A 25454-nucleotide genomic window follows, 5' to 3' on the forward strand; every position below is an offset into this window, starting at 1 on the left:
CCAGTGATTGTCACTTGTTCTTATTATTCCTTTTGGCTTTATCATGGCCTGCTTTGTATTGTTAACAAGGCAGCAAGTGCAAAATCTCATACTTGTTTGTGTTGTCCTACAATATTTAGGCGTTCGTAAAATATTTGGATTGTTGATTAATGTCTTTAGTCCTTAGAAATGGTCTTAATCTGATAGAACCAGTGGTTAAAGTTAGGTGAATAGCACGGTGACAGGCAGTTATTCTTTGTTCTTTCAGGGCTGATGAAATGAAAATGACCAGGTCTTGTACTTACCTAGACTTCTGGGGATTTGGATGCCCTTTTGAGGAATTAAAAAAATATCAGAAAATTGGTTTTTAAGAAAATAATCCTCCTGCCCTCCTAGTTTTACACTTTATTTTGTCAGTACATGTTTAAATTACTGATATTTCTGGGAATGCACAATCAACTCTGTTTCCTTCTGTACCACTTAGACATTTTGTATACTTAAATTGACATCGCTATCAACACTCATGTGTATGTCTTTAATACCAGTAAGTTTTTTAAAAGGCCTAATACTTCAGATGCCTTAGCAGACGTATTAAGTCTGAATTTACTTTAGCCTGAAATTAAATGAATATTAACTCTTAGGATTTAATAATTTTCTCCTCCCTCCTCCTGAAACTTAAACATCTCTCAGTACCCCTTGCACCAACATGCCGTGAGATCTATTACCCATGAGACAGTCAGTGTTCTTTGTATAGAGCCAAGGAAAGAAAAAATATTCTTGGAGGAGCTCCTTCTTAACCATTATCATCTCATGTGTTCTCCCACATCAAATCTGGGTAATTTTTTGGGAGAAAAGTTACTTAAATAAATGTGTTTTACTCATTTATAGTAAAAAATGGTCAGTTTATAAACTACTGTAATTTTCATTTTTAGTTTTTAAAATAAGTCAATGAATTTTTTGGTTCCTTTAGGGCATTGAAAACATAAAAAATGAAATTGAAGATTCAAATGAACCTTTGATAGATCCTGTATATGGACATGGCAGGTAATTAACTGAAATCTGTTCTCTCCCTACATGGACTTAAGTTTTTAGAAACTTGACTTAAAGATAATCTGAGTCAGATACTTCAGTCAGTGTTGACAGCGTAAAGCATGTGGATTTGAGTAGTCTGTGCTTTATGCATTGCTTGCTTTATGTACGAAATGATAATTTCCACTTCACATTTATGTATGCATTGCACTTATCGTGGCACATATTTTCTTTAAAGATGACAGCGGGTGGTATTTTAACAAATTCTGCTTTATGTTCCACTTAATTTTTTAATGAATGCAATTTACTTATTTTGACTTAGCAATAAGTATATCCTTACCTATTTGTAAATGCTTTCCTGCTTGAGGGCAATATTTTTTCCCTATTTTTCTCTGAAACCACCCCCCCCAAGCTCTTTACAGTTCTACTAAAATCAGTAAAACTGATAGTTAACCCCACTCTGTTACATAAGTCCTTCTCTTTAGATCTTTATGCCTCAGATGTTAAAATTGAATTGACCATCAAACAAAAAATAATAATTACATATATATTTATAGATGATTATAAATATTAAGCAAGTTATTAGTCTAAGTAATCTTTTTTCCATCCATTTAAACGTGATATCTTAAAGTTGTTAAATTTAGATGAATATGTAGAACAATAGATACCATTGTGATGATACACTCAGTGATACATTTTGAAAGCTGTTGTTCAGTTGAGTGTACAAATAAAAATGGAAGGTATTTCCTAACTTTGTTTCTTAACCAACATAATGTAGAAGTCATTACTTTATGCTTTACCACAGGGATCATTTGATGTGAAAACTAGTTTATTCATGTTTTAATTACTTTTAAATTTTTATTAATAGCCAAAGTTTAATTAACCTCCTACTGACGGGACATGCTGTTTCTAATGTGTGGGATGGTGATAGAGAATGCTCAGGAATGAGTAAGTATATTTTTTGCTGTGTTTACTCTTTGATGAGGACTATTTCCTTAGAGTATGGTTGAGTGTTACTCATCTACTTAATGGCTCTGTGCTACTTAGAGGTTAACATAAGTGCTTTAATATAGAAGAATCCTTCCCTGTTTTCAAGGCACTGTCACTTAAAGAGTGTGGAATGGAGTTTGGAGGCAGACAAACTTGGATTCAAATTCCAAGTGTAAGACTTTGGTCAAGTTACTTCTCCCACCTTTAGTTTTCGCTAGTATAAAATTGGGATTGTAGAACTAACTTCTTTAGAAGGTATAGATCTCTTTTTATCTGTAAATCTAGTACATATTTATCCAGTGGTATCTGTAAATCTCAGACCCTATTGCATTTTCTTAAAATTGAGAATTACAAGTAATGCAATTTGAAATATTTGGTGAGTCTAGTGGTTTTTTCCTATATTACATTAAGTGTGTATAATTTCCTTTGAAATGCTGGGCAGATTTAATGTTATCTGAGAATTTTAAACTACCACCTCCTCCACCACACCTCCATTTCTGTCTCAGTTATTTCTTTGCTGTAGTTTCGTGCGTTCCCAGGGACCTTGAAGTGAAACACATTATTGGCCAGTTCATCCACTTAAGAGCCGATATATAGTTACGAATAAAATTCCCTTCAGCTTATTAGCGGGTCAGTCTAAATTCAGGTATTTACTCATTCAACTTATATTAACTATATGTATCTCTTTTTGGAGTATGTAAAGCATAGGATGGGAAGCTTCTGTAGTTTCTACAGTTCACAAAGAAATTTATTTCTTCTATAATGAGATGAAACTGTCACCAGATAGGAGAAGCAAATATTATGATTGAGTTGCTGCTTTTTACTCCCATTTAAATTAGGGAATCTTGATCTTAAATTTGAATTTTTCTCAAATTTTAGAAATAGGTATAGTTAATTAAAGAAACAGGAAAGGATATAATATTAAGGGGGGGAAAGGTGAGTAAAAATTATAGAATTTCAGGTTTAAAAGCACCATAGCACAATCTAGCCCTTCATTTATTTAAGAAGTGTAATAACTATCTTCCCTCCGTACATTAGATAAAATAGGCAAATTATTCACTCGTGTTTAGGTTAGAATGAGAACCTAGTTTTGCTGATTTCTGGCAAAGGACAAAAAACTCAACGGCCAAAAAAACTACACAAGTTTCCTTGCTCTGTTTTTGTAAGTGAGCCCATTCTATTCTTGAACCTTCCTCTGATTCAAAGCTGTGAAGGCATTTCATCCTGCCAGTTAAAGGTATGTCATTCTTTCTTCAGTAATATGCGCTCACCCACACGGCTTCTGCACAACCTCTCCTTTTCCTTCCCCCTACCGTTTCTGGGGCCTGAAGTATCTTAGATCAGCTCAGAGGCTCAGGGAAGGAATGGCTGGTTCCTGTTGAACTTAGGTTGGGGTATGTCATCCCACCTGTCCCTGTCTTGGCTACTCCTCCTGAGTCTACAGCTCATAAGTCTTTCCACCTGGACTTTGGTGCATTGCTCTGGCTCTTGATAGTAGTTACCATGGTCCTCCTTTCTCTTCATTCTGCAAATTCTCCTAAGACTCTCCTACTGTCAAAACCAGGCTATTCTGTCTCCCTAGGCTTTTCCTCACCTACCCTCCCGTAGGCTTTTTTTCTTGCCGTGAATTTGTTACTTTCCCCATAGAGTATTAGTCACTTATCCAAGTTTTGGTTCTTGATGTGTACAAATTCATTCTTTTCTGTTGCTTGAAATATTAGCTTTGAAAGCTATTGTCTCGCTGTGAATTTTTTTTCAGTATAGTTTAACTATCAAAACTAAGCAATGACTTTATTTTTTTTAAAGATTTTATTTATTTATTTGAGAGAGAGAGAATGAGAGATAGAAAGCACGAGAGGGAAGAGGGTCAGAGGGAGAAGCAGACTCCCTGCTGAGCAGGAAGCCCGATGTGGGACTCGATCCCGGGACTCCAGGATCATGACCTGAGCTGAAGGCAGTCGTTTAACCAACTGAGCCACCCAGGCGCCCCTAAGCAATGACTTTAAAGTACTTATCTTGGAAAAGAAAATAGGCAGGGCATATTTCTTTCATTTTCCCTTAATTGTTAGGAATGTTGAAGTTGAATTTGTTTTCAGTCACCAGACTTAAAAATCTGTACATTATTCGGCATTTATTGGATGTTTTTCTGATCTAACAACATGGGAGGAGGTTGTGATACATGTAATATACAAAGAAAAAGTATAATTAAAGAGTTACTAGTCGTAAAATCCTTAGGCAAGCCACTTCTCCTAGCTTCAATTTACTTAGTTATAAAATCTGGAGGTTTAATGCCTTCCTCAAAGGGATGTTATGAAGATTAAGATCATATTTCTAAAATGCCTCAACTGGCCCATGGGGAGAACTTAACTTTCCCTCAGAAGCACACACATAGTTTGGGGAATTAAGAACGTGCACACAAATAACTATAATGCAATGTGAAATGAAGCATGTTGAAACAAAGTATTACAGACGAAGGAGAAAACTTCTACTATGATTATGTTGGGGTAAACAGAAATACTTTAAGTAGGAGTTAACATTTTAATGGGGCAAGATGGAATGAGCGAGAGGGCATTTTGAGAAAAATAGCAGGTTGTGTTTAGGAGCTGGAAACAGATCAGACTAGCACCCTGGTTCTTAATCCTGACTACATCTGACCACTGGGGAGCTTAAAAATAGGTCCATGCTCTGGCCTCAGCCGAGAGTAAATAAATTAGAATCCCTAAGTGGTAGAGCCTGGGCATAATAATTTTAAAATTATCCCAAGATGATTCTGATGTGCAGGCAGGTTTGAGGACCCGCAGATGAAAGCACTGGATCTGTGAAGGAGACTAGTAAGAGGAAGGATCATAAACGTGGGGCTGAGTAAGAACTCAGAGGATCTTGAATACTAAGAAGTTTACATTTTAGTTGGCAAGCTTTAGGAAGATAGTCACTGAAGGCATTTGGAATAGAAGAAAAAAGACAGCAACTAGTATTTATGTACTTTGTGTAACCAGTATGTTTTTAGATATGTGTCTTAACTTTGATAGATAAAAAGGCGAGCCTCAAGATGATTGAGTAATTTGCCCCGCGTCAAACAGCAGAGGCATAAACTGCTTTGGACCACACCCAAAGCCTGTGCTCATTCCACCATAGCACGTTCTCCCACTGTACCATTCTGTCTCTGTCGGAGAGACTACAGGAAGGTAGAAGTTACAGAATTCAGCTGATGAGATGCATGAGAGGAAAGTACAAATAACTAGTAGGTTTTCCGATAAAGCTTATTGAATAAATGAACACGTGAAGAAACATGGCAAACGGACTTGAAGTTGCTGTGGCTGTTTTGGTGGCGGAAGAAACCGTCTTTGTCCTCAAGTATTTCATTTTCTTTGAAGAGCAGGTACAGCTAATGATGATGGTCAGGAGTACTCATTGTACAGCAGTGGTGAACATTTATTTAACAGTGCTAAGCACTGCTCTTAGTGTCTAATTACTGTATTTTCCCCCCATTTACTCACTTCATTCTTAGAACTACTCTGTGAAGATCATAGAGTAGAGGAAACTAAGGCACAGAGTGTTTAAATATCTTGCTTCATTTCACACAGCTTAATAAATAGAGCTGAGGTTTGAACAACCATAGTCTGATTCCATGTAACAAGCATACTTAATCATTACGATAGGCTGCCTCTTATACTACATTTCACAGAATCGAGTGCAATAATAAATATATAGGATGATGTGGAAAACGTTTATCTTACTAAATTTCATACCGTGAGAGGTAGTTAGTTGCCTCATTTATGGAGAGATACTGATTTTGAGAATTTAATCCAAAGATTTTTGTCCATGAAACAGAGTCAGTGAATGAGCCATGCTGTATTTCTCATTTAAGGAGAATGAGGACTAAAATAATTTAGCAATTTGCAGGGTCTTTGCGTCACAAGAACAATTGAGGTAGAAACCAGATCATAGGGAGTAAATATTTCAGCCATGTAAGCAAGGAAATTTTACTGGTGAAAGAGGGAAAGGGGAATTGATTGCCCAGGTGAAGAGATGGTGTGTGTAGTTTTTGTTTTTGATTTTTTTAAGATTTTATTTATTTGACAGAGACAGACACAGTGAGAGAGGGAACACAAGCCGGGGGAGTGGGAGAGGGAAAAGCAGGCTTCCCGCTGAGCAGGGAGCCCGATGCGGGGCTCGATCCCAGGACTCCAAGATCATGACCTGAGCTGAAGGCAGACGCCCAATGACTGAGCCACCCAGGCGCCCCGTAGTTTTTGTTTTAAGGGATAGAAATCACTTAAATTGTTTGTTGGCCCGATGTTTATAGCAGCAATGTCCACAATAGCCAAACTGTGGAAAGAGCCAAGATGTCCATCGACAGATGAATGGATAAAGAAGATGTGGTATATATACACAATGGAATATTATGCAGCCATCAAAAGGAATGAAATCTTGCCATTTGCAACGACGTGGATGGAACTGGAGTGTTATGCTGAGCAAAATAAGTCAATCAGAGAAAGACATGTATCATATGACCTCACTGATAGGAGGAATTCTTAATCTCAGGAAACAAACTGAGGGTTGTTGGAGTGGGGGTGGGGTGGGAGGGATGGGGTGGCTGGGTGATAGACTTTGGGGAGGCTATGTGCTATGGTGAGCTCTGTGAATTGTGCAAGATTGTTGAATCACAGATCTGTACCTCTGAAACAAATAATTATATGTTAAAAAAAAAGATAGCAGGAGAGGAAGAATGAAGGGGGGGAAATCGGAGGGGGAGACGGACCATGAGAGATGATGGACTCTGAAAAACAAACTGAGGGTTCTAAAGGGGAAGGGGGGTGGGAGATGGGTTAGCCTGGTGATGGGTATTAAAGAGGGCACGTTCTGCACGGAGCACTGGGTGTTATACGCAAATAATGAATCATGGAACACTACATCAAAAACTAAGGATGTAATGTATGGTGATTAACATAACATAATAAAAAATAAAAATAAAAAATTGTTTGTTGGCCAAGGGAAGGGAGCCACCTTTAATCAAAGTCAATGGGGTCAGGAGTAACAGTAACCTTGGAAAGATGCACAGTTCTTCTAAAATAGGAAGAAAGAATGTGCTGAGAAAAGAAAAAGACATTTGAAGTGTGAAAGATTTAAATAGGGAGAATTTTTGAGATTTTGAAGTCTTCTGAGAATGAATGGACAGAGGTAAAGTTGGAGGCATAAAAGGAAAGAGTTTGAGTCCACTGCTTTAAGAAGGGATAAAAAAATGGATCATGGGAGAGATTTTTAAAAGTGCAGTCAGCAGTAAGAGGTAGAGATGAGTTTACATAGAGTGATGTAGACTGGATCCAACTGGTAAAGCTTATAGTTAGGCTTTTTCCTGGCAGTAAGCATCTATCTGGCAGTTGGAGAGAAAATGAATATTATATATGTATCTAGGAAAGTCCAAGAAGGAAATAGGGCATTTTTCTTGCCTTTAACTATAAAGGCAATATATGATCTGTCATATATTTATATATATATGTATATATATATATATAACATACAATAAACATATTTTTCCTAGTTTGTCTTCTGCCTTTAGTTTGCTTATGGTGAACATGTATATTGTTACCATTTTTGACTGTATAAACAAAAACTGCAGAGAACATTTTTGTGTATAAATTTTTACATATTCAAGTATTCCTATAGGATAGATTTCTAAAAGTAGAATGTGTGATAAAAATTTAGGCATCTGTTAATTTTTGTTACTAATAGCTTTATCAAGATAGAATTCACATACCACACATGTGATACTATTTAAAATGTACAATTCCATGGTATGTATGTATGTATTTATTTCAGTTCCGTGGTTTTTAATTCTTAGAGTTATGTAATCATCACCAGATCAATATTAGAACATTTTTTTGTGCCCATTTGCAGTCACTCCTCATAATCACCTGCCCGTCAGCTCCTAGCAACAATTAATGTTTTCTGTCTCCATAGATTTGCCACAACTGGGGATTTCTTATAAATAGTTCTATAAATAGAATCATGTAACATCTGGTCTTCTGTGACTGACTTCTTTTACTTGGAATGTTTTCAAGGTTCATCCATGTTTTAGCATATACCAGCACTATACTCCTTTTTATTGGTGAATAATATTCCATTGTGTAGAGAGACCATATTTTATGTATTCATTAGTCAATTGATGGGCATTCAGCTTGTTTCCACTTGGCCGTCCTGAATAATGTGGTTAGGAATATTTATGTAAGTTTTTGTGAGGATATATGGTTTAATTTTTCTTTGGTATCTATGAATGAAAATCCTGAGTCATATGATAACTCATATATTTAATCTTTGAAGAACATTCGTAAAACTGATAGATAAAGCCAGATTACCTTCTAAAGTCTGCTTTACCAACTGCTAATGTATCAACTTGGCTTTTAATGATGTAGGGGGCTTCCTGTTTTTCTGGATCCTGGCCAACACTCAGAACCGTCCATCTTTATTATGTCATTTTACTGATAATTCACATTTCTGTTTCCTCCTGAGCCTGTGCTTGATCATCTTTTTTGTGTGTTTGTCAGCTTTTAGTATTTCCTCTTCTGGGAATTGCTTCTTTCTAGCTTTTTGCATTTTGAAGGGAAAGATTATTGTCTTACTCGCAATTGCTAGGAACTCTTTATAAATTCTTTCTTTTTGTTTTAAAAATGTGTTGCAAATGTTTTCCCTCAGCCTTTTCTGTCCCTTAACTTTGTTAATGGTATCTTTTATTCTACCCAAGGTTTTCATTTTTATAAAGATAAATCATTTCATCTTTTCTGTTACGGCTTCTGTTTTTTTTTCTTGAATCAGTTTTGTATTTCTCCCACCACAATATTAAACTAATAGTTCCTAGTATTCTCTTCAAATGATTTTGTAGGCCTTTTTTTAATGTTTAATTCTTTAATCCATTTGGATTATTTATTTGTGAGTAGTATGAGATAGAGACCTACTTTTTTACTTTTTCCCAAAGAATTGCCTAATATCCTAACTTGTCATTTCTCCACCTGACACACCCACTTGATCAAATAACAGATTTTCCCATATGTATGAAACATTCTTTGTTTCTCTTCTATTCCACTAATCTATTTGTGAGTTCTTTGCCAAAACTACCTTATTGCCTAGTTTTATGTTCTTTGATATTTGTCAGCACGTTTCCTACTATTATTATAATAATAATATAATAATGTACAATTATTATAGCCATTTTTACATTATCTAGTCCAATTGAACTTCTTTCAGCTTTTTAAGTTGCAGTTTTAAGAAATTTGTGAGAATTTGAATGAGTTATGTTAAATTTGTAGATTATTTGAAAGAAGTGCCATCTTTACAGTAGTAAGTCTTCCCATTTAGATTGGGCTTTTTTTGTACCTTTTAATGAAAGTACATAGTGTTGATCATATAGGTTCTATAGTTCCTGAATCCATGTACTTTATTCTACCTCAACTGTTAAAACTATCTTTTGCTTCTGCGATAGAGTACACATAAACTTGCAGTAGAACTCGTCACTTAATTTCATTTTTGCCCACCCTCTAGTCTTTCATAGTGGCTAGTGGGATATTTTAAAACCTAAGTCAGATCATGACAGTTTCTCACTTAAAACCATTCAGTGACTGGCTTCCCCATGCACTTCGACTCTTTACGAAGGCTCTCAAAGCCTTTTGTGGTTTGGCCCCGGTCTACCTGCCATCTGTCTTTATTTTGTACTAATGCATGTCTTTTGAACGGAGATTTTCTTTGCTTTGTTTGCCTGTAGATCAGTTTTTCAATGGTCTCTTTCCTACCTTCAAGGCATTCTGTTGTATTTGTGCACTGTGTTATTGTATGTATTGTACATTTATTGTTTATGTTTATTTGATTATTTGAATGTTTTCTTCATTTTATGAGATTGAGAGAGTCAGCTCTTATCAATCAGAAACCCAGAGCTTGCTTGCTTTTTCCTTTTTAATAGAAATCGTTATCACAGTCCATCCAGGCTACAATTAAATAGCTCATTGAACGTTGATGAACTTAGGATACTAAGAGAATCTAAACTGAAAATTAAGATCATTTTGAAATTTTAGTATTTTTAAGTAATATGAATTGCAATTTAGTGGCTAGTTGGTATACAAATTTGAGGTGTTTGGTTTATCAAAATTTGAGAAAGGGGCAGAAGTGCTTATTTTCTCTGTATTTTATTACTATAAAAATTAGCTGGAGCTAAGTTGCCAGATATAATACAGACTCCAAGTTAAATTTATTTGCAGATAAATCATTTTTAGTAAAAGTATGTGCCATTCAACGTTTGGAATATAGTTTTACTAAAAAAATTACTTGTTTTTTTAATCAGAAGTTTAAATTTAACTGGACATCTTGTGTTTTTATTTGCTAAATTGGGCAACCCTAGCTATATGTCAACACTGTAGCAACCTGACTTCTTAGGAATATAACAGCCAGTAAATGGGTTTGAAAAGCTTTTCACTTTCAAAAACAGATTCATAGGTTCATAGATCAGATTGTGTGTATTTATGCAATTTATCTATCAGTGAGATAGCCAAATCTTTCTTAGTATCTTACTGCTTTTTAGTTTAGCTGTTCTAACATTCTTGCAAATAAGTCCATTCTTTTTAAATTTTTCTAACTACAGATTTTTTACCTTACTTACTCAAGGACCCTGTATAATTTCATTCTAGCTTATTTTTCAACCATCAGAAACCTATGCTTGAAAAAACTTATGCCACTTGCTTTTATTTCTTTGTTTGTGCTACACCTTTTGCCAAAGACCTATATCCCTCCCCGCCTGTGCCTCTGCAGTCCTTCACTGCCTACTTCACATGCCACCCCTCCAGGGGTAGCTTCCTGATTCTCACGGCCGAGAGCGATCTATCCTGACCTCTGCGCATTTTGTTTTCATGGCACTTAACACGTTCTACTTTGATACCTACTGTTGGGGGGGAGTTTTTTTAAACGTAGTAAGAACATTTAGCCTGAGATCTACCCTCATAATGATTTTTTTTTAAAGTTAAGATACAGAATCAACTATAAGCACAAAGTTGTACAGTGCGTATCTAGAACTTACCTTACATAACTGCAACTTTATCTGTTGGATAGCAACTCCCCATTTCCTCCTCCTTCCATCTCCTGGCAGCCATCATTCTGCTCCACTTCTTTGAATTTGACTATTTCAAATACCTCATCTAAGTGGAATCGTGCAGTATTTCTCCTTTTCTGACTTGTATATTTCACTTAGCATTGTATCCTGAAAGTTCATTCTCTGTTGCCACGTATGATAGGATGTCCTTCTTTTTTAAGCCTGAGTAATATTCCATCATCTGTATGTACCACAATTTCCTTATCCATCCATCCGTTGCTGGACTTTTAGGTTGTTTCAACATCTTAGCTGCTGTAAATACTGCTGCACTGAACATGAGAGTGCAGATATCTCTTTGAGATTCTGATTTCAATTCTTTTGGATTGAATACCCAGAAGTGGAATGGCTCTGTCACAGTAGATGTATTTTTAACTTTTTGAGGAACCTCCATACTAATTTCCATAGTTGGCTATACCATTTTACATTCCCACCAACAGTGTACAAGGGTTCCAATTTCTACAGATCCTCACCAACAACTTATGATTTGTTTTGACTTTCTTTTCGATAATGGCCATTCTAACAGGTGTGAGGTGATACCTCTGTTGGGTTTTAATTTGCAACTCTTATGATTAGTGATGTTGAGCATCTTTTCATGTATTGTTGGCCATTTATATGTATTCTTTGGAGAAATGTCTCTTCATGTTCTTTGCCCAATTTTTAATTGGATTATTTGGGTTTTTGCAGCTGAGTTTTAAGAGTTCCTTATATATTTTGGTTGTTAACCCCTTATCAGATATATGGTTTGCAGAAAGGATCTTGTCTTCATCTTTGTAGTCCCCATGGTAGCTTTGTATTCCTGCACTACGCAGCACTGTTTTTTTTTTGTTGTTTCTGTTGTTTTTTTTTTCTTTTTTTGTTTTTTCAATACTTGGCACTCAGGGTATGTTTCTTAAATAAATGCAATGCAGTTATCTGGTTTCCAAGTCAGCATCAAATTTAAAAGGCCCAAGTGGGCCTTCCGTAGATGCACTGACAGCAGTGAGAAGTGACAGTTGAAGTGGAAGAGAAGAAGAAAGAGAGGCAAACTTAGGAATGTAAAACTTTGCATGTGTCTAACAGTCTCACTGACTGAAGCAGATAGGGTTGATAGGGACTCAACGTGATTAATCTTAAATGCAAGGCTAAGAAAACAAAGTTAGAAAATTCTAAAATATAATGACACAATTATTAGGGTTTTCTGCAAATATCTTAATACGTCTTGAAGTCAATTTACAAGTCTTACATAAGTAAATTCTGTAAATTGTGATATGTGAGATTGGTATATCCTCACTACATTTACAACTTCATAAACTAATAAATACTCTTAAGACGCACATTAGCTACTAAAGATAAAAATTTTAAATATATATTTTGTTTAAAGAAATAATTTTTAAATATTACCATTTAAACTACATGCCTAAATATGTGCTTACTGACCTAATCTGAATAATTCATTACCCAAGAATTATGAACAGCTAGTTTGCTAGAGTTGGTAGCATGATATTATTATAAATATACCGTTTCAGGTATTTGTTTCAAATTCCGAGGAAATAGATGTTGTAGTATCTAATCATAACACTAGGTGGTGGTATCTGATTTTAGAAATTAAAGTGTGGAAATGTTTCTCAACATACGTATTCTTTGAACTGGAAAACATTTAGTGCTTAAACCTCAGAAGGAAGAGGAAGGAAAAATTAGGTAATGGAGTACCATTTTTACCTATTAGGGTTGTTCACCCGCACTCCCTTTTTTTCCTTTGAATGCTATAAACCAATGATTAACATGTTGTTTGGTTTCATGCTCTTGACACTTTGTTTTGTTTTGGGTTTTGGCTTTTTGTGGGGGTTTTTTTTGTGGGTTTGTTTTTCTTTAATTTTTTTTTTTGCTCTTGACATTTTTAAAAATGATGGTGGAAGATCTTGGGTCACCTGGATGGCTCAGTCAGTTAAGCATCTGACTCTTGATTTTGGCTTAGGTCATGAGATCAAGCCCCATCAGGCTCCACACTGGGCATGGAGCCTCCTTAAGATTCTCTCTCTCCTTCTGCCCTTCCCCTCCAGGCATGTCTCTCTCTAAAAAAATTTAAAAAATAAATGATTCAAAATCCCAAAGAGCTTTTGCTTATATGAGTTATAACCAAATAATGTTCAGTATTTTTCTTCTTAAAAATTAAGACTGAGAAATTTAAAAAGATGTATTAACTTATTTTAAAATAACAATAATACACCCATTACTTGTTAATATAAATATTTATAATAAGTAACTTTTCTAAAATGAGAAGAAAATTAGTAAGAAGAGTGACATTGTTTGTAAACCCCTTCAATGTCTAGGTTAAGGTTATTAGTGGACATATCTGTTTATAGATTCAATCTTTTGAGGTAGAACAAACATCATTTGGCCTCTGGAAAACTTCACTTTACACTCTTGAAAGCTTTAGAGAAAAAAGCAATTAATGTTTTTCTAATGGAAATCATTTTGATTTCATGTAGTCTCTAAAAGGGTCTTGTGGACCCCTAAGAATCCTAAAACACAATTTGAGAACTATTGTTATACCTCCCAAGTACCTGTAAGAAGCTAGTGAAAAAATACAAACTATATATATAATTACATACACGTTCTGTTAATTTTGGACTTGCAAATCCAGAAGGTTCAACAACCAGTTCTTAGCTTATACTGTTGTATAAGGATACATAGTATGACTAAGAGTTGATGATATTACATTAATTAGAAAAATAAAATATCTTAATAGAAAAATGGACAAAACATGACCAGATGGTAAAAAGGAAACAAAGTTATAAATACATTGTATTTACAGTGGGCATAATTTTTAACCAGAAAAAAAATGCTTTTTAGAAATATATATGGACCCAAATTACTATTATAGTTGCATTTAATGTATGTTAGCTGAAAGCTATAGTCTGTAAAAGATTTGATTATCATTATAATTACATCTCTGTTGTGGAATAGTCTGTTCTTCATTTTCTGAGCTTTGTCTGTTCTTTATTATCCACATGCCTGACCTCAATTCTCATCTTTATGCTGATTCCCAAAGCTCTGTATCCAACCCTGACCTCTCTTCTGTGTTCCTGAGCCTTACTTCCAGTTGTGAATCCATCTCTAGCAGAAGTCCTGAAGTTTTCTCCATCCCAGCTTGTCTAAAACCAAAGTCATGTTCTCTCTCCATACCACTTCAGGACTTCTTAATTTCCTTTACTTAACTTCCTTTTAGTTAATCACCATTTATCAGGTTCCCCAGGCTAGAAACCTTCAAAGAAAGGTTTGACATATTCAAACATTAAATACATAACTTTTCATACTTTGTTGTTTCCTCCGCCTTGAATTTTCTTCATACTCTCTTCTTCGTGACCTGCAAAATTCCTACATATGCTTAAAGATTCAACTCAAATGTTGTCCCATTTGTTTTTTTCTTTTTTGAAGATTTATTTAGGGATGCCCGGGTAGCTCAGTGGGTTATGCATCTGCCTTCGGCTCAGGGCATGATCCCAGGGTCCTAGGGTCAGGCTCTCTGCTCCGTGGGGAGCCTGCTTCTCTGTCTCCCTCTGTGATCCCCCCCCTTGCTCTCTCTCAAGTAAATAAAATCGTTATTAAAAATAGATTTACTTATTCATTTGAGAGAGAGCTGGAGGGGACGGGGGGAGAGAGAATCCTCAGACTCCCCCGTGAGCGCAGAGCCTTATGTGGGGCTCAGTCCCGCAACCCATGAGATCATGACCTGAGCCGAAATTAAGAGTTGGACGCTCAGCCTACTGAGCCACCCAGGCGCCCCTCACAAAAGTTTTAACTTTTGTCTTTTCCATCTGAAAAATGATTTCACACTTAAAAAAAACAAATTCCAACATACACCTTCCCTAATATAGTAAGCAAATGTTCTTTTATCACAAGATAGAGTGTATATGGGGCACCTGGGTGGCTCCATTGGTTAAGGGTCGGTCTCTTGGTTTCAGCTCAGGTTGTGATCTCAGGGTCATGGAATCAGCCCAGGTACCCCCGCCCCACCCCGCATCGGACTCTGTGATCAGCATGCAGCCTGCTTGAGATCCTCTCCCTCTCCCTCTGCCCCTACCCCCACCCCCTCACAGGCCTGCTCACTCTTGCTCTCTCTCAAATAAATAATTAAATCTTTAAAATATATATATATATACACACACAGTGTATATGTATATGTAAACAGAAAAAAGACGCATTTTTTTCTTGTCTGTCTTGATAAACTTAGTCTTTGTAAGGCAGACACCTTGTTCCGTTTGTCTTTATTTCCCGAATCTTAAGCACACTGTGTTTGTTTATAGGAGAAATGGATGGTATCAAATACCCGTGTTTTAAGTATTGTGCAAGTAGGTTCACTGCTATACAGTGATAAATTTTACAAATAAAGATTAGCATATTCATTTGTTTAAGTCAGAGTCAATTCAAGTTGGCTGTTTTGCCTGGATATTATTAAGTATCTCTTCTTTATTTTGTCAGCATTCCTTGGGTTTCAGAGGGGACAGTGTCTTCATTTTAAAAGTTAAAGTTGAATAGGGCGCCTGGGTGGCTCAGTTGGTTGGGCGACTGCCTTCGGCTCAGGTCATGATCCTGGAGTCCCGGGATCGAGTCCCGCATCGGGCTCCCTGCTCAGCAGGGAGTCTGCTTCTCCCTCTGACCCTCTTCCCTCTCATGCTCTCTATCTCTCATTCTCTGTCTCTCAAATAAATAAATAAAATCTTTTAAAAAAAAAAAAAAAGTTGAATATAAGGTTTTATAAATATAAATACATTTAATGTACATCTGAAGCATCACATCACCCACCACAAACATGATCTAATGGTATTTTATAATAAGTAGTAATATACTGATAATTTGGTGGGAATGCTTAACAATAAATATGTGCTAGGTTTTAAAGTGTACTTTTGGGGAAAAGTAAAAATTCTGGGGTAAAATGTATATATGTATACATCTATATTTACGTTAAGTAGTTTTCAGATTTATGTATGTTAATGAAGTACAAACTTTTTTTTTGTAGAACTTCTTGGTATACATGAACAAGCAGCTGTAGGATTCTTAACATTAATGGAAGCTTTAAGATACTGTAAGGTAAGTTGATTTTTACGGTATTTTTCAATGTTTTTATTCACACCTCCACTGTTGTGGACAATTTTTTCTCCTATGATGACGTAGCTTACTGCTTTTACTATGTACTTCTCAGTTCTTTCCTGATCTCCTTTCCTAAACTGACAGGCATATTAAGGGTAGAATTAAGTTGGCTGATTATGCCAAGTTTCCTATTTGTGAGGTTTATTCCTTTTTGAGGGTAGAGGGCAGAGCCCAGTAAAAAACAGTTTATAAAAATAGACACACCATTATTGAAAATAAATTATTTTTTGGTGAACCAGGGGAAAAGGATGTATTGTTTCTTCCTCATAACAGTATACTTCACGGAAACAACTGGTAATACTTATCAGGCAAAGAAAAAAAATTTGCTAGATGCCTGAAGTTTTAACTTTTGTCTTTTCCATCTGAAAAATGATTTCACACTTAAAACAAATTCCAAGCATTTCACAGCATTAAATTCTTTAGCACATGGGCTAAGGTTAGGAACTGCCATGAACTTCTCATTTATTGTTAAATATTTCATTGTTTTCCTGCATCAACTGAAATAACTATTGGATGTTCCAAATAGTTTTAAACGGGGTTCAAATCATTAATGATTTACACTTAATGAGATGGCCTGATTTTGGAGGAAGGAAGAAGTAGATCTAATTTTCTTTTCCATTTTAGAATGGTGGGTCCCTAGCAGTGGTTCTGGGGATATGGTGATTTAGTAAAATAACAGTGTCTTGCCCTCTTTCTTTCTGTCTGTCTGTCTTTTAACTGGAAGTGTTCCTCTTTCCTGACAACACTTGGAGTGATATGGGTATGATAATCAAATAGGTTTCATCCTGCCCTTATCCATTAGTAGGGATCGTATTGTATCACAGTAGTAACTCTTTTATTTTCGGTGACTTTAATTTACAAGCTAAAGCTATTCTGAAGTAGCGTGGCAACCAGAGCATCAGGCTGCATCCCGTTCTCCCAAGAAACACACACAAACATTCATCGATCCTGAAAGTGTGTGCATGCCTGGGTGCACGTGCGCACACGTACAAATGATGACTACGTAGAAGTGATGACTGTGTTAATTAACTTGATTGTGGTGATCTTTTCACAGTGTATACATATACAAAAACATTAAGTTGCACACTTTTAATAATATATACAGTGTTCATATGTCAAAGATATTGTAATAAAGCTGTTTTTTATAAAGCGTGTGTGTGTTTTGCAGGAGGATCGGGTGTGGAGATGATGCACTGTGACATCTTCACCGTCTGGCCTGTAACGCCCTGATCTAGACCCTGTCTGTCCCTCTTCAGTTGCTTTGCCCTCTCCACTGCTGTGCTCTGGCTCTGCTGGGTTCCTGCCAGATTCTCAGACGCACCCAAGCCCTTTCCTGCCTGATAAGATTTCATTCATACTTGCTGTCATTTCTGCCTGGAATACTCCAGCTTGTAAATGGACGGCTCCTCTCCCTTTCAGGTCCTACTTAAAGTGGTGCCTCAGAGACCTTTTCCTCAGCCATTCCTTCAGTGACTCTTTTTCACAATGTCTTAAGAATAATCACTCTACAATGATCTTTTCTCTTTACTTATTTTTTTAATCTTGAATTTGCTTTTTAATTGTCATCCCCAGTGGATTATAGACTCTCTGAAGCCAGTGACATTGTCTGTCTGGGTACATATACAGTGTTCAGTAAACATTTGTTGAATGAATGAATGGCCAATTTCACCAGAATTGTAAGCTATTCTAAATCATGTTTTTGCTTTTCTTTAGCTGTTAGGTAGAACAGGGGAATGCCTGTTTTCCCTCTTAGATCTTAGTGGGAAAACAGTAGTGGCTGTGTATTCTCCTATTCCATATTGCTCTAGTGTTCTAGCAGTAACTGGTAGTTTATAAGAATTAAAGATTCTTTTAATGGCCAGACACAACACAGTGGTACTCAGATAGATGAAAGGCAGAACTCTCCGTTACTTTCACTTCCAAACAAGGGAGGGCTACCAGACAGGGCCACCGAGGGGATTATACCTGCGGACAGGGCAACGGTGAGGCGTGACCATAGGGGGCGGCTTTGGTATGGGTGTTGGGATGGAGTTAGGTAGGTTTCATGGGCTCCCTGTGGATTAGATAATTTCAGTGAGTTCTAAGGTTCAGGGGTGAATCTCCTTGTCTGACACCTGGCTCCAGGGCGCTTAGGGCCATACATAGTGGCCTGGAGTGTGGGAGACCTGGAAGGGAAGTGGTTGGGGTGGTGTGATACAGCTTTTTTGGAGAAACTATGTTACACTGGTGTGTTCGTCTGTATGTAACTGTAGATGTCCCTCTGAAAACCTGTATACATTTACTTTTCACTGAACATTTAGAGAATAACATTAAGGAAATCACTGTGTATTAGTTTTATGAATCTGAACATTTCCCCGTTTTTTAATATTATAGCAAGTTGCTCTTTAGAAATTAACATTTTCATATCATTTTGACCATATGTGTTCATTAACACAAATGCAAGTCTACACACATAAAATGAATGAAGAAGGTGACTGAGTGCTTTTGACTGCCCCCCCCCCCAACTTTTTTAAGATTTTATTTCAGGGAGAGAGAGAAGAGAGTGCTAGGGTGAGCGGGGGAGAAGGGGCAAAGGTAGAGGCAGAAGCAGACTCCCCACTGAGCAGGGAGCCCAACACGGGGCTTGATCCCAGGATGCTGGGATCATGACCCGAGCTGAAGGCAGATGCTTAACCACCTGAGCCACCCAGGCGCCCTTCTGTGCCCTTTTTTTAATAGATAACTCGCATATTATAAAACTCACCATTTTAAAGTGTGCAGTTCAGTGGTTTTTCACAAGGTTGTGCAACCATCACCACTTATTAAGAATGTTTTTCTTAACTCTCACAAGATCCTCTAAACCCATTAGCAGTCACTTCCCCACTTCTCCCCAGCCTCTGGCAGCTTTATTTCTCTGTGGTTTTGCCTATTCTGGACATTTCATCTAAATGGAATCATACAATCTGTATCCTTTAGTGTCTGGCTTCTTTTCACTTAACGTTTTCAGTGTTCATTCTTGTTTGAACATGTTTTAGTACTTTGTTCTGTTTATGACCAAATACTCTGTTGTATTATATATCAGTTTTGTTTATCTGTTCATCAGCTGATGGACATTTGGGTTGTTTCTGCTTTGTGCAGAAATTTTTATTTTTTTATTTTTATTTTAATTAAATTTATTATTACTTTATAGTAATAAATAATACTGCTGGGAACATCCATGTATATAAATTTTTTGTGAACATGTTTTCATTTCTCTTGGATGTATACCCAGGAGTGAAATTGTTTGTCATATAGTAATTATATGCTTAACTTGCTGAGGAGCTGTCAGACTGTTTTTCCAAAGTGGCTGCACTATTTATGCATTCTAACTTATATTAGCATAAGACACTTAATGAGTTCATTCATTTACCTTTTGATCCTACCATATATTATCCTCATATTTTGCTTTTACCTTAATTAAATAACACACAAACGCACAATTTTCTAAAAGAGAAATTAAATAACTACTAAACTTTTCACCACAAGAGGCTGCTACCACATGAGGAGTCAGAAAACCTGAGTTTTAATTCCCGCTCTGTACTAGTTACCTGTTTGAATTCAGACAAGGCACTGATCCTGTATATTTGAAGGACTTATGCTGAGCACCTCTGAAATCCCTTCTACTCTGAACCTATGATCAGAGCTTTTCCTTTGTCTTTGTCCTTTGCTCTTACTCTCTGTTTTCCCCAAACCATCATCCTTCCTGCTCTCCTGGTTCACCATTGCCATCACATCCCGCTCATCCTTCCCATCATAGGACAAAGATACTGGTGCTCCTGTCCATGAATATAAGAGAGTACCTATTTCCCACTTCCTAATGATTAGATAAATTCCAAAGGGCCATCGTGGTGGTTGAAAGCAGGGCATCCTGTCAGGGCTGTTGACTAATGAGGGAAGAATTGCCCTGATTGCTGCAGGTAGCCACTTGGCATTTCCCTGTTCCAGGGAGTCTGTGTGAGAAAAGAAAATACACCAAATTAGATTGGTAAGGTTGTTTTTAAGTTGTAGTCTCTGTCCTCATAAAAGTATAGAATTGATTGATGTGAACATGATGCGATTTCCCAAGTCTGTTTTTTGTTGTTGTTGTTGATTTTAAACTTTCTCAGTCACACACACACTCTCAAATTTTGGATACTGTGGTTTTTATAGATTCAATATATAGCCATGAGACAGGCTGTAAGTGTAACTTTTTGTACATTGTAAGGAGACTTCTTATTGTAGAACTTAGAACTTACCTCCAACCATGAAGAATCAAGTGACAGGATTCGTTCATATTCTTAAATATTTTGGAGTATATATTTTGCTTTGGAGAGATTATATTGCCCTAGGTTCTTTGAAGACAGGATGTGCTTAGGCTTTTTCCCTTTACTTATTTATTCGTAAGTATATTCATTTGTTAATTTATAATTGCTCTCCTGATAAAGTAATTATCATCAAGTTTGTAGTTTAAGGATTTGAGAACAAAGCTGAAAATCTAGAAGTGGTCATTCTGTTTAGCAACTTTAGTAAAACCTGAGAATGATTCTTAGGGCTAAACTAAGTTTTTCCAGCTTCCTGTTAAATCCGTATTACTGTTACTCTGATGTAAAGGTACAATATAAGCTTAGCCCTGGCTGTCTTTATAACATTGATTTTTACATTCAGCATTTGACCTTTATGGGTGAGGCAATCTGGCACAATACATTATTCCATTTAAGTATAAATTGGACACTTCAGTTATGCTTCTAATATTCGTGGGCAAATATTCAGCAGGCAGTATAAAATTTTCATTTGTTTGTTTATTTTGCTACATTTGTTCTAGGTTGGTTCTTACTTGAAATCTCCAAAATTCCCTATTTGGATTGTTGGCAGTGAAACTCACCTCACCGTATTTTTTGCCAAGGTATGCTTATAGCAGGACTTTTTTTTTTTTTTTTTTTTTTTTTAAGTATGACATCAGGCAACTAGTAATCTTAGTCCATATTTAGTTTGGATCTTTGTGCAGAATTCAGTGTATTCCTACTAACAAGTGGATTCTTCCAAAATCTAAAAAATTAATAGTAAAGAAAATATTGTTACACTGCTCTAGTTTTACAACTATTTCTGTAAACTCTGTCATGATTAGTTATAATTTCTTTATCTTTTATAACTTTAGAGCTTTGGTTTTCGATATTTTTCACAAGTCACTGTTAAAAAAGTTTTAGAGTGCTCTTCTGTAGAGAGGATAAGACTAATTTACATAACAAAATAATTTTAGTTTTAACATCTAGGAAAATATTTTTAAATCTATTAATAGTTCAGTGGTATAGAAGTGTTCTTTTAAGATGTAATAAATTCTACAGCTTTGATATATATATATATATGGTTACAATATTGACATAGATTAAATGCATTTGAATATGTTTATTTTCAAATTCTTAAAACAAACCTGTTTCTAAATTTCATCCTTTAATGATGGTATTTCTTTCTCCACATGGAGTGGTTAAGAGCTTTGGAGTCAGACAGACTTCGTTTGAATCCCAGCCTTCCCACTTCCGAATGTTGTTCAGCCTCTTTTCCCATGTCTTTAAAATAAGGCTTTCTGATAATACCTCACTCTTAGATTTGTCGTCAGGTTTAAATACAAAATGTTTAGCAGTACCTAGTGCAAGTTAAGTACCCGGGAGATCTTGGCTGTTGCCATCATCATCCTCACTGCCATCGTCATTATTCTGCATTTATTAAACGTGGAATTGCTGAGGTTGGAGTAAAGGGAGAAAATACAGAATTGTTTATTTTGAGGTTCCTTATGTCTAGAGGACTTTCCTGATTACCCCATATGCTTTTTTAGATTGTACTTGTTAGTGTAATTTTACTAGTGTCTGAAAGAAGTATGACTCATATAAATTATACCAAAGAGTGAGCTGACAGTGCTAAGTTGTGGGGATCTGTTTTCTCACTTATTACTGGATTACTTTTAATATGCTGCCAAAATCTAGTGAGTGGATTTAGAGCAAGACACGTACTTACCTTAAACATAAAAAGCTATAAAATATAACTCAAAAAGTACAGACTTCGACAGAACTACAGTAGTAAAAGTACTGAGTTAAATTTAGTCTGAAAGCTTTTGCTGTTTATTTCTCTCCTGAAGTAGAAGAGAAGTTAAAAACATAATGTAAACTATAAAAACTAAACAACTTTGAATTCCAGAGGGAAGATTTCATCATTGACTAATTTTTGTGTCAAGTGTTCCAAATTTCCAGAAAAGAAAATCGGTTCCAGTTTACATGCAAAAATGTAGTTTCAAGCCAATTATTATTTTTATCTCCAGCCCCATTTTTTTTAGCACAGGAAAGCTAATAAATTCTATGAAACAATGTAAGTTTCATATATAAAAGATAATGAGATGAAAATATTTTAAATATTAAATTTTATTACTGATATTTAAGAAATGAATTTGTTGTTAAGTATCAGAAGGGATTTTACAGGAGGTTAATGGAAGGACAGTGTCAACTGAGCTGTACAAATACACAGACATTTTGTATTTTAGCATCTGTTAAGGTCTTTTGATAGATACCTTCTTTTCTATGAAACATACACTTTCTACCCACCTGCTTGGTGTTCTTTGTTGTTTCCATAGCATTTGGTCTGTTGTGCAATTGCATTTATCACACAGTGCATAGTTCCTACTTCCCATACCTTTTGTTGTGTGTCCAGTGAGCCTTGTGTAGGGCAGGGACCCTCTCATTCATCTTAATCACAGACCTCAACCACGTGCAACAAAACGTTGAATGAGACATGTGCATAGAGAGAAAGACCCCTGTCTCACAGAACAAGCTCCGTGTACGCCTCCTAAGTCAGACAGCATTTTCAAATTTCCATTTACTTGCATCCCTGGAGCTACCGATAATCCTGATTGGAAAATGCACAAATGCAGAAAGTGATAAGAAAGAATTTTATGGTGAGATTTTAGGGTCTTCCACTACTTAGGGTCTTCAACTTCAACTATATAATAAGAATCACATATATCAAGTACCTTATTTCTCTTTTAGAAGTCTTGACTTTTATTCTAATTGTTTGGTACTTACCTTTGTATCTCTGGATCTAGTACATAGTCTGGCACATAGTGTAGGGATTCATTAGTTCAATGAATAAAACCTGTGCATAAATTTTCCACACTTGGGTTCCAGTGATACTTACATCTTCTAAAAATATTTTTTCATGACTCATTCTGAAGCTTCTTAAAAGCATGACTACTTCCTCTTCAGTGTATTTTAAAACAACTCAATTTAGACTGTTTGAACATGGTTCTTTAAAAAGAGTTGCAAATAATTTTTCCCTTTGAGATAAAAGCTGGGAGATCACCTAAGTAGTGAATGAGATCAGTAACATTTTGTAACATTTATTAGGTCCAGTTTAAAATTTTTTTTAAATAAAGTAGTATTTATGTAGTCTTTGTCATATAGAAAATACATAAATTGTGCTGTTCTTCACATTCTACATTCTAAGACCTATTATTTGATCATTCTTGGATATTTCTATATTTGAGCAAGTAATTTTGGCCTTGTTTTGTTACTCAAAAAGTAATCTAGAGGTTTGTTTTTCTTATTTATTTTTGAGTTTGGGATTTATTTCTTTTGGGGGATTCACTCACTTTATGTTCCATGGCCTGAAACAAACAGGAGCGTAATGTAAATGCTGAGGTCTTTTTCTGTAAAACTGATATGTTTGTATGGATATGTATTTCATGTGCTGACCTCTTTGCGCTGATTATGATTAAGTAAAAAAGCATGTTTATAGGTCACAATTTTCAAAGCAATCTGTAATTTAACATTTTAAAATGCTTTTGGAAAGCAGTGTAATTCTTGATGTGACACACCGGAGGTGATGGTAGTTGCAACTGTCCTCATTCGTGTGTATATTCATTTGTCAGAAATTTACTGGGCATATAGTATGTGCCTGGCATTATGCCAGCTGCCGTGAAGACATTGGTGAGCAAAAATAGATGTGCTCCTGTTCTTATGGAGGTATACATTCTAATGGGGGAGGTATTCATCAAAGAATCACTTTTATTTATTTATTTATTTATTTATTATTTTTTTTTTTTTTAAAGATTTTATTTATTTATTTGACAGAGAGAGACACAGCGAGAGAGGGAACACAAGCAGGGGGAGTGGGAGAGGGAGAAGCAGGCTTCCCGCGGAGCAGGGAGCCCGATGCGGGACTCGATCCCAGAAACCTGGGATCATGACCTGAGCCGAAGGCAGACGCCTAACGACTGAGCCACCCAGGCGCCCCAAAGAATCACTTTTAAAGCTATAAAATTATAACTCTGATGAGGGCTGACAAAGTACAGGTCTATAAAGCTCTTAAGAATGTATCTTAGTTTTGGAAGATTAGGAATGTTTCTTTGAAGAACTGATGTCTACAATGAGCATCAAGGCATTAGTAAGATGAAACTATGGGAAGAGGGAAAAAAGCCTTCCCTAGACAAGAAATAGGAGCCAAGGACTATGGTGGGAGCAAACTGGAAGAGGAGAGCGGGAACACTGAGGATTCGAGGGGCAAAGTGTGAGATGAGGGTACAGAAGCAAAAGCAGATCTTTGACTAGAAAGACTCTGTTCAAAGAGTAATGACAGCAAAAATCGGTGGTGGGAATAGTTCTGGGGGAAATAGGAAGGAAAGAAACAGGATTAAATTTGCATTTTGGAGATGACTTGGCTGATTGTGGAAAACAGACATCCTGAAGGATAACCTAGGGAGTGGGTAAAGAAGACTTTTGTTGTAGTCTAGGTTAGCAGGGGATGTGGTTTGGCCAGGGTAATGATGGTAGACATTAATGGAAGTACATAAATTTGAGAGATTTATTCCTGAGGTAAACTGACAGGACTTGGTGACAGATTGGATTGGATAGATGAGAGTTAGAGAAAGGTAATGAGATGAGTGTTTTTAATGATTAATCTTAGAGTGTCAGAGCTCAGCAGCTTTGCTCTTGTTGAATGTACCCACTCATGATTAAAACAATTTTTCACTGGGCCCATTGACCCAGTCAAGAGTAAAGACACAGATACTGTAGTTCGGGGTAACTCAACAAAATTGGCCCAGCCACATAACCCCACAGTGCGGTTTACAAGTCCCGCCCACATGGGCAATGCTTGGAATGCTTACATGAAAAACAGAAATCAGAGCGATAGGGGGAGTACATGGGTGGGTCAGCCT

General features: G+C 36.2%; 1 protein-coding gene across 3 annotated transcripts in view; it reads left to right on the top strand.

Moving 5' to 3' along the window:
• Positions 1–25454, top strand: part of MINDY3 (MINDY lysine 48 deubiquitinase 3) — an 86783-nt gene that overhangs the window by 24181 nt on the left and 37148 nt on the right. For 2 of the 3 annotated variants that reach the window (XM_027592984.2, XM_027592982.2), the window contains exons 7-10: positions 950–1023; positions 1877–1956; positions 16128–16198; positions 21078–21158. In XM_027592984.2, the coding sequence (XP_027448785.1) occupies positions 950–1023; positions 1877–1956; positions 16128–16198; positions 21078–21158 (306 nt within the window). The remainder of the gene's footprint in view (positions 1–949; positions 1024–1876; positions 1957–16127; positions 16199–21077; positions 21159–25454) is intronic. The other variant, XM_027592983.2, reaches the window with a different exon arrangement.

The sequence above is a fragment of the Zalophus californianus genome, chromosome 9 (assembly GCF_009762305.2).
Source record: "Zalophus californianus isolate mZalCal1 chromosome 9, mZalCal1.pri.v2, whole genome shotgun sequence".
Taxonomy (NCBI): Eukaryota; Metazoa; Chordata; class Mammalia; order Carnivora; family Otariidae; genus Zalophus; species Zalophus californianus.